At 41.0% G+C, this 17,037-nt stretch overlaps 1 protein-coding gene across 1 annotated transcript in view; it reads left to right on the top strand.

Annotated features, from left to right (window-relative positions):
- CTSC (cathepsin C) overlaps positions 1–16,724 on the top strand; it is a 43,760-nt gene extending 27,036 nt beyond the window's left edge. Inside the window, exons 4-7 of the mRNA XM_027532938.1 lie at positions 253–408; positions 4,705–4,820; positions 11,152–11,283; positions 13,292–16,724. Coding sequence (XP_027388739.1) covers positions 253–408; positions 4,705–4,820; positions 11,152–11,283; positions 13,292–13,794 — 907 coding nt within the window. The 3' untranslated portion in view covers positions 13,795–16,724. The remainder of the gene's footprint in view (positions 1–252; positions 409–4,704; positions 4,821–11,151; positions 11,284–13,291) is intronic.
- Positions 16,725–17,037: the final 313 nt, after the last annotated feature.

Here is a 17,037-nt window from a genome sequence, read left to right as displayed (position 1 = left end):
ACTAGTATAAAAGTGTTTCACTGAGCATCGTTATACAGTTATCTTAGTTCACTTAAATTTTATTTTCATAGGACATATTCCAGTTCTAGGCTGTGGATATAAATGTAGAGATATAGAGACTGATATACCCAGTTGCCTTCCTGAAAGGTTATATCACTTTACACTCAAGCTCAGAGTATGAATGCCTATTTTAATGGAATCTGTTTATATCAGTAAAGAGTGTATGTGAAGCTATCTTACTTTTCTTGGCAGGTATTCTAATAGGCTCTACAGATATAACCATGACTTTGTGAAAGCTATCAATACCATTCAGAAGTCTTGGACTGCAGCCCCATACATGGAATATGAGACTCTTACCCTAAAAGAGATGATTAGGAGAGGTGGTGGCCATAGCCGGAGAATTCCAAGGTAATAAAACATATCTCTTTATCATGAATAAAGATATATGTTGATTGATATCTTCCCTTCTAACCAGCCCTCCTTGCGATGCTATTTTATTGGTTATCCCAGCTTAGATGTTTATGTTATCTTTTCTCTGACCGTGCCCCTCTCCTATTCATACATGTCCTGATGTTCTCCAGGCCCTGTTTATGGGCTTTGCTTTCACAGCATCTTCTGCCTCCTTTGCTCTGTTTGCATTTCTCCACTTTGGCTTGAGGGCTTTGTCATCTCTTGCCTGTATGATGGATCCGCTTCCTGTCTTCTGTCCTTTTGATCTCTTTCCCTCCCTGTCCCCATTCTTAGCCATTCTATGAAATACTGCCAGTTACATCTTCCTATATTCAGCTGTGATCGGGTTACTACCTGTTGTCTAAGGAATACATTTAGTCTGGTAATCAAAACCATCTAAATTTGACCATAACTCTGTTTACACCTTGACCTGCTTTCAAACAATATGACAAAAAATTACTGAAAACTTTCATCTACCACCATTCATGAAACTTTCTTTGCCTCACATACCCCTGAACTGGCCTATAAAAACCATTGGCAAAAATCAATTTGCCACCGGTAAAAATCTCAAAATCCTTTTTCAGTTTTGAGGTCCAGCAAAAAAAAAAAAAAAAGTTACATATTTATCAATATACTTCTCCTGCCTTCAGCCAGAAGTGGCATTTCCTATCTTAGTTTACATACCCCATGATATGCATCTGATGGGAAATTATATCATTCTTTGAATTTATATAGTCAGGAGTTTGGTAGATTTATTTTATACCCTGAAAACTATAGCTGAGTTTAACATATGTAGTCCCTTGCTGCTGCTGAGTCGCTTCAGTCGTGTCCGACCCTGTGCGACCCCATGATGGCAGCATCAGGCTCCCCCATCCCTGGGATTCTCCAGGCAAGAACACTGGAGTGGGTTGCCATTTCCTTCCATTAACATTTATTAAATGACCAACGACGTTCTTGTAATGCCATACCTTGCTGCAGGAGAAATTGATGTAACTGAAGGGTAGGAAAACCAATTGGAAAAGTTAATGGAACTCAAAAGTTGTGTAGATAGGTTATTTTCTTTTAGTATATTGAAGCATTTTCTAATATTCAGAGAATATAATGATTATTTTCTTAATAGCTGTAGAGTCCTTTGGTCAAGTTTTATTGTTTAAACAGACCACTGATAGATTAATGGTTAACTAAAATACATTGCTGGCCGAATGCCAGACTGGATGAATAACAAGCTAGAATCAAGATCGCTGGGAGAAATATCAACAATTCAGATACGCAAATGATAACACTCTAATGGCAGAAAGTGAAGAGGAACTAGAGAGCCTCTTGATGAAGGTGAAAGGGGAGAGTGAAAAAGCTGGCTTAAAACTCAACGTTTAAAAAACTAAGATCATGTCATACGGTCCTACCATTTCATGACAAATAGAAGGGAAAAAAGTGGAAGCAGTGACAGAGTTAATTTTCTTGGGCTCCAAAATCACTGAGGACGGTGACTGCAGCCATGAAATTAAAAGATGCTTGCTCCTTGGGAGGAAAGTTATGACAAATCTAGACAGTGTATTGAAAAGCAGAGATATCACTTTGCCAACAAAGGTCCGTATAGTCAAAGCTATGGTTTTTCCAGTAGTCATATACAGATGTGAGAGTTGGATGATAAAGAATGCTGAATGCCGAAGAACTGGTGCTTTTGAATCGTGCTAGGGAATACTGTTGAGAGTCCCTTGGACTGTAAGGAGATCAAGCTGGTCAATCCTAAAGGAAATCAACCCTAAATATTCATTGGAAAGACTGTCGCTGAAGCTGCAATACTTTGGGCACCTGATGCAAAGAGCCAACCCATTGGAAAAGATCCTGATGCTGGGAAAGATTGAGGGCAGGAGGAGAAGGGGGTGTCAGAGGATGAGATGATTAAATAGCATCACCTATTCAGTGGACATGAGTTTGAGCAAACTCCAGGAGATAGTGGAGGACAGAGGAGCCTGGCGTACTGCAGTCTATGGCGTCATAAAGAGTAGGACACAACTTGGCAAATGAACAACAATAAAAGTCATTGCTAAGTTTTTCTTCTGCAGACTAATAATCATAATCTGGCATTTTTCTACTCTGAGACTGTATGGAGTTTTTCCCTGTCCGACTGATAGCATTCTCTCATAATTCTACCCCTCTCTCAAAAAAAAAAATTTGGTATAATGTTTCTCATAGTGTTTCTAAGGAGTGGACTAGTCTACGAGATGTTCTGGTTAGTCAGAACTCAGAAAGGGAGCATATTGTATCCCTTCTCGGATTTACTAAAGTGAAAGAGTCATCCTGTGTCTGTGTGAGACGGAAAGTTGAGAGCTGTTCAGTAGCAATCCAGAGGAGCCCCCAGAGGAGATGTGATCAGTGTTGGAACCTTAGGGAGACCAGGGCTCCTATCTGAAAGATTTGAGCCCGAGACACAACTGCATTGCCACGTGTCAGATGCCATGTTTCTGAAGAACTCCTGAAGAGAGTTTCTGAAGAACTTTGAATTTTTCTCTTTCCACCCAACCACCTTGGTTTTAGAGAAGAGATAGATTTATGAAGCCCTGTTTTTAAGGCTAATAAGTCTCCATAGAAGGTTTAGGATAAGAAGATAGAAGTGGGAAATGTCGAAGCCAGACACTGTGGTCTAGCTGCCTGATTTTCAGTAGCACTTTTGTATATGTGTTAGATCTGCTGAAAGTGACATAGTAGAAACTCAGCGATTCTTAACCTGAAACTCTGAAACTGAACCTGCTCAAATTGGAGGAAAATGTACCGTTTATGGACATCTCTCTGAGTGAGTCCAGAGCTTTCTCCGAATTCTTAAAAGCATCTGGACCCAAAGATGAAGAGCCAATAATGTACAGTGTGCCTATGATGTCTGTAATTCTCACTTCTCCGCCACCCAGCGTCCTCTTTCACTCACTTCATTTTCATACCATTGAGCTTCATTTGTCACGTTGCTTTTATTCTGTCTGTGTGTGCATTGATAAATGGATAAATGCATTGATAAATGGATAAACACTCTGCCTATAGGATGTAGGAAGAAGGAAGTTAACACTTCAATTGAATGTTTTGTTCACATTTAAGATAGTTACTTAAATGTATCACCAGCATATTTAGTCTTAAAGACATGGATGTTGATGGTCGTGGTAATCACCATAATAGCTTAATAGCTTATTAAAGACATCCAAGACTAGGTAATGTTTTAAGCACATTAATCATTATTGCATTGAATTATCATAACAGTGCTTAGAGGTAGGTATGACTATGCACATCGTAATAGGAGGTGATCATAGTTTTATGATGTTAAGTTCTTTGACGAGTGTCACACAGCTAGGAAGTGGTGAAGCCATTGTAGTTGTCTTTATGTCTGTCTTTTATCTGTTTATTGACCTGGTTTGCCTTCTTCTACTTACATCCTGTATTTCTCTGCCTTTCACTTCTTTTGTGACTACCATCACCACCCTCCGTAGAGTCAAACATCAGTAATTCCTCTGTTTTCTCTAAAACATTTATAGGCTATCTTCAATTTCCCATATCTACTTTTTTGGGTCAAAATATATGAAAAGAGAATGCTGTTATTTAGGCATACTAAAACTAGCAATGGCAATATATAAAACCAGTATTGTTTCATAGGGGAAAATTACTAGATCCTGAAAAATAGATGGGTAATTTTGAGACTTCTCCAGTAGCCAGTGGCTGAGACACTGTGATCCCAGTGCAGGAGGCCTGGGTTCAATCCCTAGTCGAGGAACTAGACCCTACATGTTGGAACTAAAGATCCCGCATGCCACAACTAAGATCACTCATAGCCAAATAAATAAATTGAAAAATAAATAATTGTAACAGTTAAAAAAAAAACAGAAATGGGCAATCTGTATAACTTAGTTGTATAATTGACACATTGTATAATAGATACATTTTTGACTGCAGCCCACCAGGCTCCTCCATCCATGGGATTCTCCATGCAAGAGTACTGAAGTGGGTTGCCATTTCCTTCTCCAAGGTATCTTCCCAACCCAGGGATGGAACCCACATTGTAGGCAGACACTTTACGGTGGGAGACACCAGGGAAGTCCATAATAGATACATTTTTGTATAATAGAAACATTGAAACACTGATGGACAAGTGTTCTTTGGATCTGAATCTACATCCAAGCCAGCCAGGTGGTTGAAATTATGGGATTAAAGGTTAGGAAATCATCCTCAAAGGAAAGACTGTACATTGATGTCAAGTGTCTATTTCCATCCTAGGCCCAAACCTGCACCAATCACTGCTGAAATACAGAAAAAGATTTTGCATTTGCCAACATCCTGGGATTGGAGAAACGTTCATGGTATCAATTTTGTTACTCCTGTTCGAAACCAAGGTAAAAAAATGTCTGATTTTTTTTCTTTTTTATTAAATCATTCTGAAATATTTATTGAACATTTACTATGTACCAGGCTGTCACATTCTGGGGGTACAGAGATGAAACTGGTATGATCTACATTAGTGAAGAAATAGAAAATCTATAGCTAATGAATAAATCTAATGAATACACACTTCTTCTTTTTGTATCCTTGACAGACACTGGTAATACCTGATCTCTCCAGCTGAGCTCAGCATTTCTTCAGTGTCCTCAGTATGTGTTCCAGATAGCTAGTGATATTCATTAGAGTGGTATATAAGCCAAACTCATTTGCACTCCAGGTTACGGAGACTTGTACAGAAGCAAAGAATTGCAGCTAAAATTAGTCTTTCTTGTCTTCCTTCTGCAGGTGGTTTGTTGGAATCTTTCATTTTTTTAACTGAAATATAGTTGACTTAGAATGCTGTATTAGTTTCAAGTGTACAGCAGAGTGATTCAGTTTATATATACTTTTTCAGATTCTTTTCCATTATAGTTTAAGATATTGCATATGTGATATGAATAAGTGATCTCATACGTTATTTGTCTTTCTCTGTGATTCACTTGGGCTTCCCCTGTAGCTCAGCTGGTAAAGAATCCACCTGCAATATAGGAGACCCTGGTTCGATTCTTGGGTTGGGAAGATCCCTTGGAGAAGGGATAGGCTACCAGCTCAGTATTCTTGGGCTTTCCTGGTGCTTGGGCTTTCCTTGGGCTTTTCAGTCTGTAAAGAACACCTGCAGTGCAGGAGACCTGGGTTCGATCCCTGGTTTGGGAAGATCCCCTGGAGGAGGGCATGGCAACCCGCTTCAGTATTCATGCCTGGAGAATTCCGATGAAAGAGGAGCCTGGAGGGCTGATTTACTTAGTATGAGAATCTCTAGGTTCATCCATGTTGCTACAAATTGCATTATTTCATTCTTTTCCTATGGCTGAGTAATACTCCACTGTGTGTGTATATATATATGTATATATACATATATATATATGTGTATATATATACACGCGCACACACCGTATCTTCTTTATTCTGGAATCCTTCTTTAAGTATCCACCTACTCTCCCCCCACCCCTCCCCCATCATTAGTCTAATTATAGGAGCCCAGAAAATGAATCCTTAATTTTTTTTTGCTGATGAAGTAGATTTTTTGAATTGCATAAGGATCTTTCAATTAACTTTACATCAGGATATGACATATAATGTAAGTACTAACTCAGCTTCCCGGTGGAATGTTTACCAGCATTATCACTATAATTGCATTTTGTCAGTTGTTTCAGAAAATTAGATACAGTATGAGTAGATTTAATAACGTTGCCTCTAATAGCACTTGAGAGCAAATTATCTTAGCCTAAATTTTAGCCAACAATGATTGGAGAATCATTTATACAACGCTCAGGTTTATTACTTCTAAGCTCGTTTTGAAGACAATTGTAGTACGCAGGACTGATTTGTTACTATAAAGTGGGTATAGTATTTGCTGTCTGGAAACATTCTGATGGTGTCTCCTGAAAGGATTATAAATTAATAACACCCAAAGATAAATTTTCCTTCCCCTTTCCTAAAAAATCAGTAATCAGCCTCTGCCAGTTCTCAGTATTCACCACCACCCCTTCAGTTCATGCCCACTGCATTCTTAGAGAGTGTTCTGAATATACGGGGCTTTGGGCAAGTCTTGCAACGGCAGGGTTCCTGTCCTTTATCTGACACTGGAGGTCTCATCTCTTTGTCTTTCCTTTGTGCCAGTTATTCTTGACCTCTTTGGCTCCAGAGAAAGTGTGGGTCCTGAAATCCATCCCTACCTTTCTTGGGACAGCTTCTTTGAAAATGAGGGATTGGAAATTTAAAGGTGATTGAGAAATGAGTGGAAAGTCAGTTAAAAAGATTTGATGTTAAGAGAGGATTAAGATTTATTCTGTCATCAAATAGGTTTCCTGTCCTTCCTGGAGAGGATTAAGTAGACTTCCCTGGTGGCTCAGACGGTAAAGTGTCTGTCTGCAATGCAGGAGACCCAGGTTTGATCCTTGGGTGGGGAAGATCCACTGGAGGAGGAAATGGCAATCCACTCCAGTACTATTGCCTGGAAAATCCCATGGACAGAGGAGTCTGGTAGGCAACAGTCCATAGGGTCGCAAAGAGTCAGACACGTTTGAGCGACTTCACTTCTACACGTTGATTGTCGAGGGCTTAGCACATGGCTGTTCCCACTGTGTTGTGTTTATAGGGTATCCAACATGTCAGGAATTTTTGTTTAAAGGCTGAGGATATGAAGACTAATATGATACAGTCCTTTGTCCTAGAGACTACAGCTTAGCAAGACTTACAAACAAAACATTAAGATACAATATAACTGCTTTAAGTAGGGCGCTTAAAAAATTCATTCAGAGAAGGTTGGAGGAAAAATTTAGCTCAGCTCACTTCCCAAAAAGGTTTAATTGACTAGTGATGAGATAATAATTCGAAGGAAATCAGACTTTCCAATCCCAGATTCTCTGACAGTGTCTCTCTTGTAGCTGAGTAAAAGCTCTTGTTGTCTGTAATATTCCATATTCTTTGAGTGTTATAAATATGGTTTGTATAGACATGGGCAGTTTAAAAACAGAGGGCTTTGAGTGATTCATTGCTTTTAAATTGAGCCCTCATCTGTGGTATCTTCTCAGATATCTGAGAAAATAATGTACACTGGGTGCACGGAGGTTCCTCTTTGGACTTCTTTGTGGTGTTCTGTACTTTATGAAAAAAATTATTTTCTCTTCCTACTAACTGGGCTACTTGGAAGTTTCCACTAACTTAAATATGCCAGCGTCCTATAGAATTCAAAATTACCCGCAGTTCAGGGAACTCACAACTTTTCTCTATTCAGAGAGCAAATTAAGAGTAATGAAAAACAAAAAAACCAAAAAATTCCTGGGTAGGGGGATAAACCTTTACCCTAAACTTGTTAGGGTAAGTTTAAGCACCAGCCTTATAGCTAAGGTCTACTTTGCATGTGAGAGGGAAGAGAGCTAGGAAATTGGAAGAGACGGACTTTGCTTGTTCATCTCCCAGTTGTGCTGTCTTTATTACTGTGTCTTCAAGAGAGAAGGGGAGTGTCTTTCAGGTCACATTAATTGGGAAATGCAGAGTGGCTTCCTAACTTTAAAACTCTAGTTCATCTTAGTCCTGTTCTAACTATTGTTTCTACTAAAGCTGGAAGGCAGGGGCCTTAAACTGTTCCACCCTATTCCTTTTACACCCAAGATGACAAGAAATGTCAGAAAGGTCAAGTGAATTGCCCAGTCACATAGCTGACTGATGGGGTGAGCAGGAAGGGCAAAAAGGAATCCTGGCTCCTTACTACCGGCTCAGTGTGTTCACCACTGTTAGAAGGTGAAGGCTGAGAACTGACACGCAGGTAAGCCATGTGGCAATCACATTATCTATTTTAAGACTGTGGAAACTTGATTACTGCAGAACTCTGCCTGGGCCAACTCCCCTTCTTATTCTTTTCTTGTTGTTGTTTAGTTGCTAAGTCTAACTCTTTTGCGACCCCATGTACTGTAGCCCGCCAGGCTCCTCTGTCCACAGGATTTTCCAGGCAAGAACACTGGAGTGGGTTGCCATTTCCTCCTCCAGGGCACCCTCCCAGCCCAAGAACTGAACTCTTATCTCCTGCATTGGTGAGCTGATTCTTAACCAGGAAAGCCCTCCTATTCTTTCTTGCCCCGTAATCTTAAGAGAAAAGGGTCCTTTTGGAAGCTAGACTCTGGCGTTGACTTTTGAAGAGATGTTAATTACTTCGGCAGCTGACCTTTTGGGAACATCAGAGGCTTGAGGAAGATTATTTCCTTCCCTCCTTCTAATTTCTCTGGTAATAGCACATTCTGAGTCCTGGAATGGACATGTGGCCTGTCCCTCCCACGATACTGGATAGGCTGATAATGAAGGTTTAATACTTAAAGCCAAGAGAGTTATTTCCGTGGCTGCCATGGGCCAAGACTGTTAAATGGCCAAATTGGGATCGTTTCTAGACTCTCTTGTGATACTACTGATGTCTCATGAAAGGAACATTGGCTTTGCCATTTACTGTCACTCACCTAGTTCTCTGACTTTGTATCATGTGAAAGAGGAGTCCTAAGGGTAGTAGTATTTAGATGGCTTCCTAAACAAAATGGACAAGTTAAGTTTGGTCTGCCGAGTAATTGGAAGGTGGGGAAAGGAAATTTGAGAATTCTTTAAAGTAGATATGGATCTGCAAATGGAAGAAAACGGTATTCCTGTGTTAGGAGGCAGCTAGGTGCTGGCATCTGCCGCCCTTTAGTTTGGTGACTGGCCAGGCCATTGCCTCTTTCTGAGTCTCCGTGTATGCGTTGTCAAGTGAGTAGATTGTACACTAGATGGATTCCAAGGCCCCCTTCCAAATGTTTCTCTTCTAATGGTCACAATTGAGCAAAAGCAGTATGGATAAATCTGAGATGTTTATGGGGAGAATTTTGGGAACCATCAGAAATGGTAGCAGTTAAAGGGTAACAGGGCACTAATAGACTAAAAGTAAATGTTGACTGTTTCCATTGAAATAGCTTTCTTTCCTGGCTATAAATATGTGTCTGCTTGTTCATAATATGACTTCTTTCTACAGAGATGCACTGAGTTCCTTCATTGCATCAAGGTGAAGAAGACAGAGTTCCTGTAAACACTCCAGGAAATTCATAGTTTAGTTTGAGAAAAACAGTATTAAGTAATTCAAGTAGAGTTTAGAATGTTCCCTGGTGGCTCAGATGGTAAAGAATCTGCCTGCAATGTGGGAGACCTGGGTTCAATCCCTGGGTTGGAAAGCTCCCCTGGAGAAGGGAACGGTTACCCCCTCCAGTATTCTTGCCTGGGGAATTCCATGGACAGAGGAGCCTGGCGGGCTACTGTCCACGGGGCCACAAAGAGTCAGACATAACTGAGCAACTAACACTTTGACTTTCTTGCATAGCACGCCGGAGATGGAGCTTAGAATATCCTGGTGCTCCTTGTTCTTAGGGAAGGACATGAATGAACATTTCCTTGGAGAAGAGAAAAACGATGCCCCTTGTATTTTTAAAGTATAATGTTATGAATATTTTTCTGAGGAAGGCAGTCACTAAATTACTAAATTCAGATTTATTAAAGAGAACAAAGGCAGCATTCTCTTTATGTAGAATGAGTTTTGTTAGTTTTTTGGGGTTTTTTAAGTTACTAGTAAATTGAATAATATATCAACTTCATTTAATTTCCAGTGTCTTGGCTGCAGGAGATCTTGGATGCAGGATACCTGGGTTCAATCCCTGGGTCGACTGAGTGACTAGCTTTTACTTTGGGGGGTTTTGGTACAAGTATATCTCCATGTAGAATTTACATCAATGGCAGAGGTAAAAGAGGCCATGTTATAATAGAGATGTTAAAATTATGTTCATTTCTTCCTGGAATTGTAATAAGTGGAAATCTAGTTTTATTACATACATGCCATATTTTATTCTGTGTATAAATTTCTTCTACTCACATATTGAATCAGATTAAAAAATATCATTATGTAAATTACCTCATAATACAGTATGTTTTTCTTCTTTTGAAGTAGCAACTATATTCCTAGCATATGCTTCGTAAGTAAATTCATTTTGTCTTTGCCAGAGCATTCAGGTATTAAATTAAGCTGTTTTCTTTTCCTTTCTCCCCTACTTCCATCCAACCACTTTTCAATTTATTTTCAATTTCACTACCTCCATCTGCTTTAATATCTTTACTTCCTTATTGAATACTTTAAATACCATATTGGTCATTATATAATAATTACTCTTTTTGTTACATTTTCCCTGGTTGAGTCCAACTCTCTATAATGATACACCTATACTTGAGCCATTCTTAGAGTTAATTCCACCCAACAAGTTGCCTTAGAAAACATCTCTCTGGCGATATTTAGAAGCTCAGTTCGTATGTATTCCTCCCTAATTTTCTTTCAACTTGATGACTCAGAATGTTGCAGATGTATCAATACATCATTTCTTCATTATTAAGAATATTGTCAAGTGCTTTGCAGAAGTTAGGAGGTTTTTTCCCTCCCAAAGCATTCTCAAGGAAAGTCCCATGTAGTAATGTTTGCCTTCAGTGAAAAAGCTGAAATCTTAAGATTTGCCTGTAAGGTCAGTAGCGTTCATTGATTGAATCTCCTTTATTGTGCTAATCCTTAGGAACAAAAGCAGCAACACTCAATATAGCTATATTAATGTATTCATCCACTCAGGTTTTCTTTGGCTTTTGTTGAGGGCATCAGAGTCTCTTAGGTTATATGTCTTCCTTTTCCATCACCAGGGTCTTGTGGAAGCTGCTACTCATTTGCTTCTATGGGGATGATGGAAGCAAGAATCCGCATACTAACCAACAACACTCAGACCCCGATCTTGAGTCCTCAGGAGGTTGTGTCTTGCAGTCAGTATGCTCAAGGTAAGTGTTGTGTTTCAGGCACTGTGGAGCTGTGTGTAGTTTGCCATTGTTGGCAAAACCATCAGGATGGGGGGTAGAGAGAGCACAGTGTCTGCTCTCAGAAAACCTGGGTGCAAGTTCTGGCCCTGTCACTCACTACTTAGTGCTTTCTCATGGAACTCACTGTGGCATCCAGCACAGTGTCAGGAATCGCTATAATCTGAGTAAGGACGGGCTCTCTGGAGCCTCTTACATTCATTACCCAAGAGTGGTCAGAACCCTGAGGGAGCAGCTGTTACGCTACATATAGACAGGGGACAGACATGAAGCTGTTCTCTAGGATTTTGAAGACCTCCCAGCTTCTAACTACGAGTTTCAGTTCCAAATAAGGTCTCACTCTGAAACCTAATTCTTATTGAAAGCGTATGAACGCTAGTTTCTCTCTAGAAGGATGTAAAAGTTTTGTACATAGGCTTTCAGAACAGGGCATATATAAGGTATGTAGAAAGCCAGTGGATTCAGGGAGAAATCGTCTCATTTGGAAGTTTGATGCTGTCATCCCCACCCAGATTTGGCTGCTTGAAAGCTTCTCAGTTCACCAGTGCAACTGCTGGTGTGTAGTTATTTGTCAGTGAGCCTTTTATTCTTCCTGAGATACTTATTAAACACCCACATTGTGACTTCTGGGCCCCGAAGACTCTAAAGTATCAAGAGAGTGACCTCATGAAGCTTACAGTAAAGTGAGGAAAATAGAAATTCAGTGAGTATGAGAACAATGAAGGAAAAGTACAGGGTTATGGATGTGTATACAGGTATAGCTTGGTGTGTTGCTCTTCTCAGACACGGTGTGTTTTTACAAATTGAAGGTTTGTGGTGACCTGCGTTGAGCCAGGCTGTCAGCGCCATTTTCCCAGCAGCGTTTGCTCACTTCTTGTCTCTTTGTCACATTTTGGTAATTCTCAAAATGCTTCCAACCCTCCCCCCAGCAAAACTGTTATGACTCACTGAATGCTCTGGTGATGGTTAGTGGGTTTTGTTTTGTTTTGTTTTGTTTGCAATAGAGCATTTTTAAATTATGGTGTATGTATTGCTTCTTTTGGAAAACATGAACACTTAGTAGACTACAGTAAACTGTAAACATAATTCTTATATACCCTGGGAAAACAAAGCATTTGTGTGGCTTTCTTCATTGTGATATTTGCTTTATTGTGGTGATCTGGAACTGAACCTGCAGTGTCTCTGAGATATAATAGGGCCAGGACTGGAGGGAAGGATATGGGGACCTGATTCAGACTTTTCTGCAGGAGATGGTCAGAGAAGACTTCCTTGAGGAAGCGTCTGCCTATTTAATAGTGACAATAATTGCAAGCTTTTATTGCTTTTACGTGACTTAATCCTACGAGGAAGGTGCAAGTGCTATCTATATTTTACAGATAAATAAACAGAGGTACAGGGAAATTAAATTCTTAACACAGTTTTGGATTTGAATCTACATAGGCTTCAGAGCCTCCCACTTAACCATGAAGCTACCTTCCACATCAGGGGCCAAATAAATGTCTGTCAGATAGATGGGGATGAAAGGGTAGTTAGCTAGATGGCTGATGGAAGGGTGAATGGAGCGGTATTTAAGCCAAGAGCAACTTCCAGGGGTGACATAAGAATAGTTAGTGGGCTTCCTTGGTGGCTCAGTGATAAAGAATCCACCTGCCAATGCAGGGGACACGGGTTCTATCCCTGGTCCGGGAAGATCCCACGTGCCACAGGACAGCTGAGACCAGGACCCACAGCTGGGGAGGTGCCCAACCAGAGAGGCACTGCGATAAGAAGCCCGCCCGCCACAGCTGGAGAGGAGCCCCCGCTCGCCACGACCGCAGAAGGCCTGCGCACAGTAACCAAGGCCCGTCACAGCCAAATAGCAAATAAGTCTTTAAAAACAAATTAATGGAGTCGAAAACACGTGAAACGGGACAGTTTCTCCTGTAGCCTTTTCTGACAGACGGTGGTAACCCTGTGTGTTCTTCACCCGCAGGCTGTGAAGGTGGCTTCCCTTACCTCATCGCAGGGAAGTATGCCCAGGACTTTGGGTTGGTGGAAGAGGACTGTTTCCCCTACACAGGCACGGATTCGCCATGCAGACTGAAAGAGGGCTGCTTCCGGTACTATTCCTCCGAGTACCACTACGTGGGCGGTTTCTACGGGGGCTGCAATGAAGCCCTGATGAAGCTTGAGCTGGTCCATCAGGGGCCCATGGCTGTCGCCTTTGAAGTCTACGACGACTTCCTCCACTACCGCAAGGGCGTCTACCACCACACGGGGCTGCGAGACCCTTTCAACCCCTTCGAGCTGACCAATCACGCTGTGCTGCTGGTGGGCTATGGCACTGACGCGGCCTCTGGACTGGATTACTGGATTGTTAAAAACAGCTGGGGCACCAGCTGGGGTGAGAACGGTTACTTCCGCATCCGCAGAGGAACCGACGAGTGTGCGATCGAAAGCATAGCGCTGGCGGCCACCCCGATTCCTAAGTTGTAGGGTGTACCTCGCAGGGTTTCACACTGACCACCGCCAGCCAGGAAGGGAAGATGCCTTATTCAGGGACTGGAGACATGGGCGGTATTGCTACTGCAGTTTCAAAAGATTATAGATAGCTTCCTGTGAAGATCTGTGCCTTTACAATTAAAAGTGCCCTTGATTTTAATTTTAATACACTTTCCCCCTGAAAAGCAGTTTGCTTTTTCCTCAGTACTCTGTTCAGTGCGGTTTTTATGGAGGATGGTGAGAGACGAAGTAATGGATTTTGCTAATCATTTTGTGATTCAAACGCATGCTGTATTTTAAAAACAATCGACAGAACCACACAGGCTTATTTTTAAATTGTATAAATCATGAGACAATGTGACAATGGTTATTAAAAAAATTTTATAAATATTCAAGTGATATAAAAAAAGAATATTCAAGTGATATGTACTATGGAATTTATGTATGTGCTTAAGAGAATTTTTACTCTTGACTCCTTCTGTTATATTTATTTATTTCACATATGTAAATACTTGAAAAAGAAAACTCATTTCAGGGCATCTCCACTAAAAACAAAATTATGAATCTTTATAATAGGGGGTATATGCAATTGAAATCTAGTGAACGGTTCTCCTGTGGCTCAGTGGTAAAAAATCTACATGCAATGCTGGAGACTTAGGAGATGCTATTTCTATGCCTAGATCAGGAAGATTCCCCTGGAGGAGGAAATGGCAACTCATTCCAGTATCACTGCCTGAAGAATCCCATGGACAGAGGAGCTTGGCAGGCTACAGTCCATGGGGTTGCAAAGAGTCAGACACAACTTAGTGAATGAGCATGCATGCATGAACCCTGAAAAGTTATCTCCTGGGTATTTGAGGAGCCAGGGATTATAGAGAAAAGAAACTCCAGTTTTGATGAGTCTGGATATTGGTTAAAACGTTTTACAGTGTATCTTGCCCTTGAAGGTATTGGTTAGCCTTCACTGGCTGAGCAGTAATAGCCCAATAAGTGGAATATTAGCAGTTTAGATTTGGTCAGGTCTTTGGGATCTCTGGGCTTCCCTGGTGGCTCAGACGGTAAAGCGTCTGCCCACAATGCGGGAGACCCGGGTTCGATCCCTGGGTCGTGAAGATCCTCTGGAGAAGGAAATGGCAACCCACTCCAGTATTCTTGCCTGGAAAATCTCATGGATGGAGCCTGGTAGGCTACAGTCCATGGACTTGCAAAGAGTCGGACACGACTGAGCGACTTGGGATCTCCAAGGGATATTTCAGAGATGTGAAACCTCCACACTGAGTAAACAGATAGGATCCTGTAGAAATGATAGATCAGGCAAAATTAGGCAAATTAGTCAAAGCTCTAAACCATAAATAAGAACCATAAGGCTTCTAGAACTGACAGGAACCCTAGAGATCATAGAGATCATGCCGTCTTACTTTCTCTTAATCAGAAAAAGAAACTAAGGCTCACTCAGTGGGCACGTGACTCATCCAAGGTCAAATGATGAGTCTTGATTAGAACCTAGATTCTCTAAGTCTGGCTCTCCTTGAGTGCCTTAGACACTGAATCTCTGCACTTTCCACCAGAGGGTCCAAAATCACCGAGGATACCAGGTGCATACTTGGAAATTTCACATTGACATGTGAAGTCTCAGAGCTTTGTCTTAAACCCCATGTCCTTCTTGCATTGCAACTCACTACAATGACATTTTTGCTGTTAAACTGAGGCATATTCCAGGAGTTTGCCTTGTTTTTAAAGGGTGGCCCCTGGCACATGGCCACATACTTTTGACCTTTTTACCACAGGATGACAAAGAGGCAGACACTCTGAGTAGCAGGTGTAACCAGAGTCCTCATTACCTGGAAGACCTCCAAGGAGGTATATTTTCTTTGTTACTGTTACTTGTTGAATATAGTTTATGCTTAGCCTTGTTGCTATATGAATGTGTAAATAAACTTTGCAATGAGGCAGGAATTCATTTTTCACTAAAATTTATAAAGATACATCAGCTTAATACCTAAGATTTTCTTTAACCTGTAAACATGAGCCCATCCTTTGGTTTTTATTTGGACATCAGTCAGCTGACCCACGGGAGAGCATGTCCAAACTTTTCCATAATCTCATGAGGGCCCTGGCTGAGCTCTGAAGGAAAATTGTTGGCCCGTATCATTCATTAAATACTTGAGGAAATATTAAAGGACTAAATACAGCCATGGTCTGGTCTCACAAGCATGATTAGTTGAGGACAAACAATGGTTTGAAGAGGCCCCAAGTTTTCAGAGATTGCAAGCAGAATCACCCAGAAGCTCCAATTACACTGCCCTCCAACTTGCATTTTTCTGCTGTGAGACGTCTGCTTTTCCTGTGACTCTACAAGAGAAAGATCACCATTTCATGTGCAGTGGTGGAATTAATTCAAGATGTTGACTGAATGGAACATCATGGTTCCTCAAGCCACGTCATTAAACTGTTAAACTACAAAAAGTAGCTAGTTGCATTATCTAAAAATTTTTTATAACAGAAAAGAACATAATCAAAAGAACATATCATCAGAACATATCATCAAAGTCTGTTGAGAAAGTGAGCTCTAAGGGAAAAAAAAAAAAATGAGTTTGGGAATTCTGGTAAGCCTCCCCCAAAACACTCCCAGAAAAGCTCCAGTGGTAATGTGCATTGATGATACCACTGGCCACAAAGAAAACAATAGCTTTAGCTGGGCAGTCCAGCACAGACGATCCTGACCCTGGTGCTTTAGTGCCTAGGAGGGATTGCTGGCTCTGCCACACGAGCTCTGAAACCTAGGGCAGCTTATTCAGCCTGCCTGTGCGTCTGTTCCCTCATCTGTAAAACGGGGATAATGGGGTAAATATCTATCCCTGTGTGAACGCTTCCTAAACCCTTGCTGTTACAATAAAGGAACCAAATGGGTTTGCACTTTTGAATGACATTATTTGCTTTATTTAAGGTCAGGCCTTACCCCATCCCAAGCAGGTAAACGAAGATAGATTCAGATAATGAAGTTTCCCTGACCTTTCAGACTTACTGAACTCTGATTTCTAACCTGGTCTCAGGAACTGACTAGATTTGGACAGTAAAGGATATATGTATCTACTTCTCAGAGCTCCGGGGGTTAAATGTCTTCACGAATGGAAAGCATGTGCAACTGTGCTTGGAACACAGTAAAGAGTATGTAATTATTAGTTACTGTTCAAGTCATCTTTTTCCCAGATTCAGATTGTAAAATAATCTTTTGCT

The sequence above is a fragment of the Bos indicus x Bos taurus genome, chromosome 29 (assembly GCF_003369695.1).
Source record: "Bos indicus x Bos taurus breed Angus x Brahman F1 hybrid chromosome 29, Bos_hybrid_MaternalHap_v2.0, whole genome shotgun sequence".
In the NCBI taxonomy this organism is placed as follows: Eukaryota; Metazoa; Chordata; class Mammalia; order Artiodactyla; family Bovidae; genus Bos; species Bos indicus x Bos taurus.
This window is presented reverse-complemented; position numbering and strand designations above follow the sequence as displayed.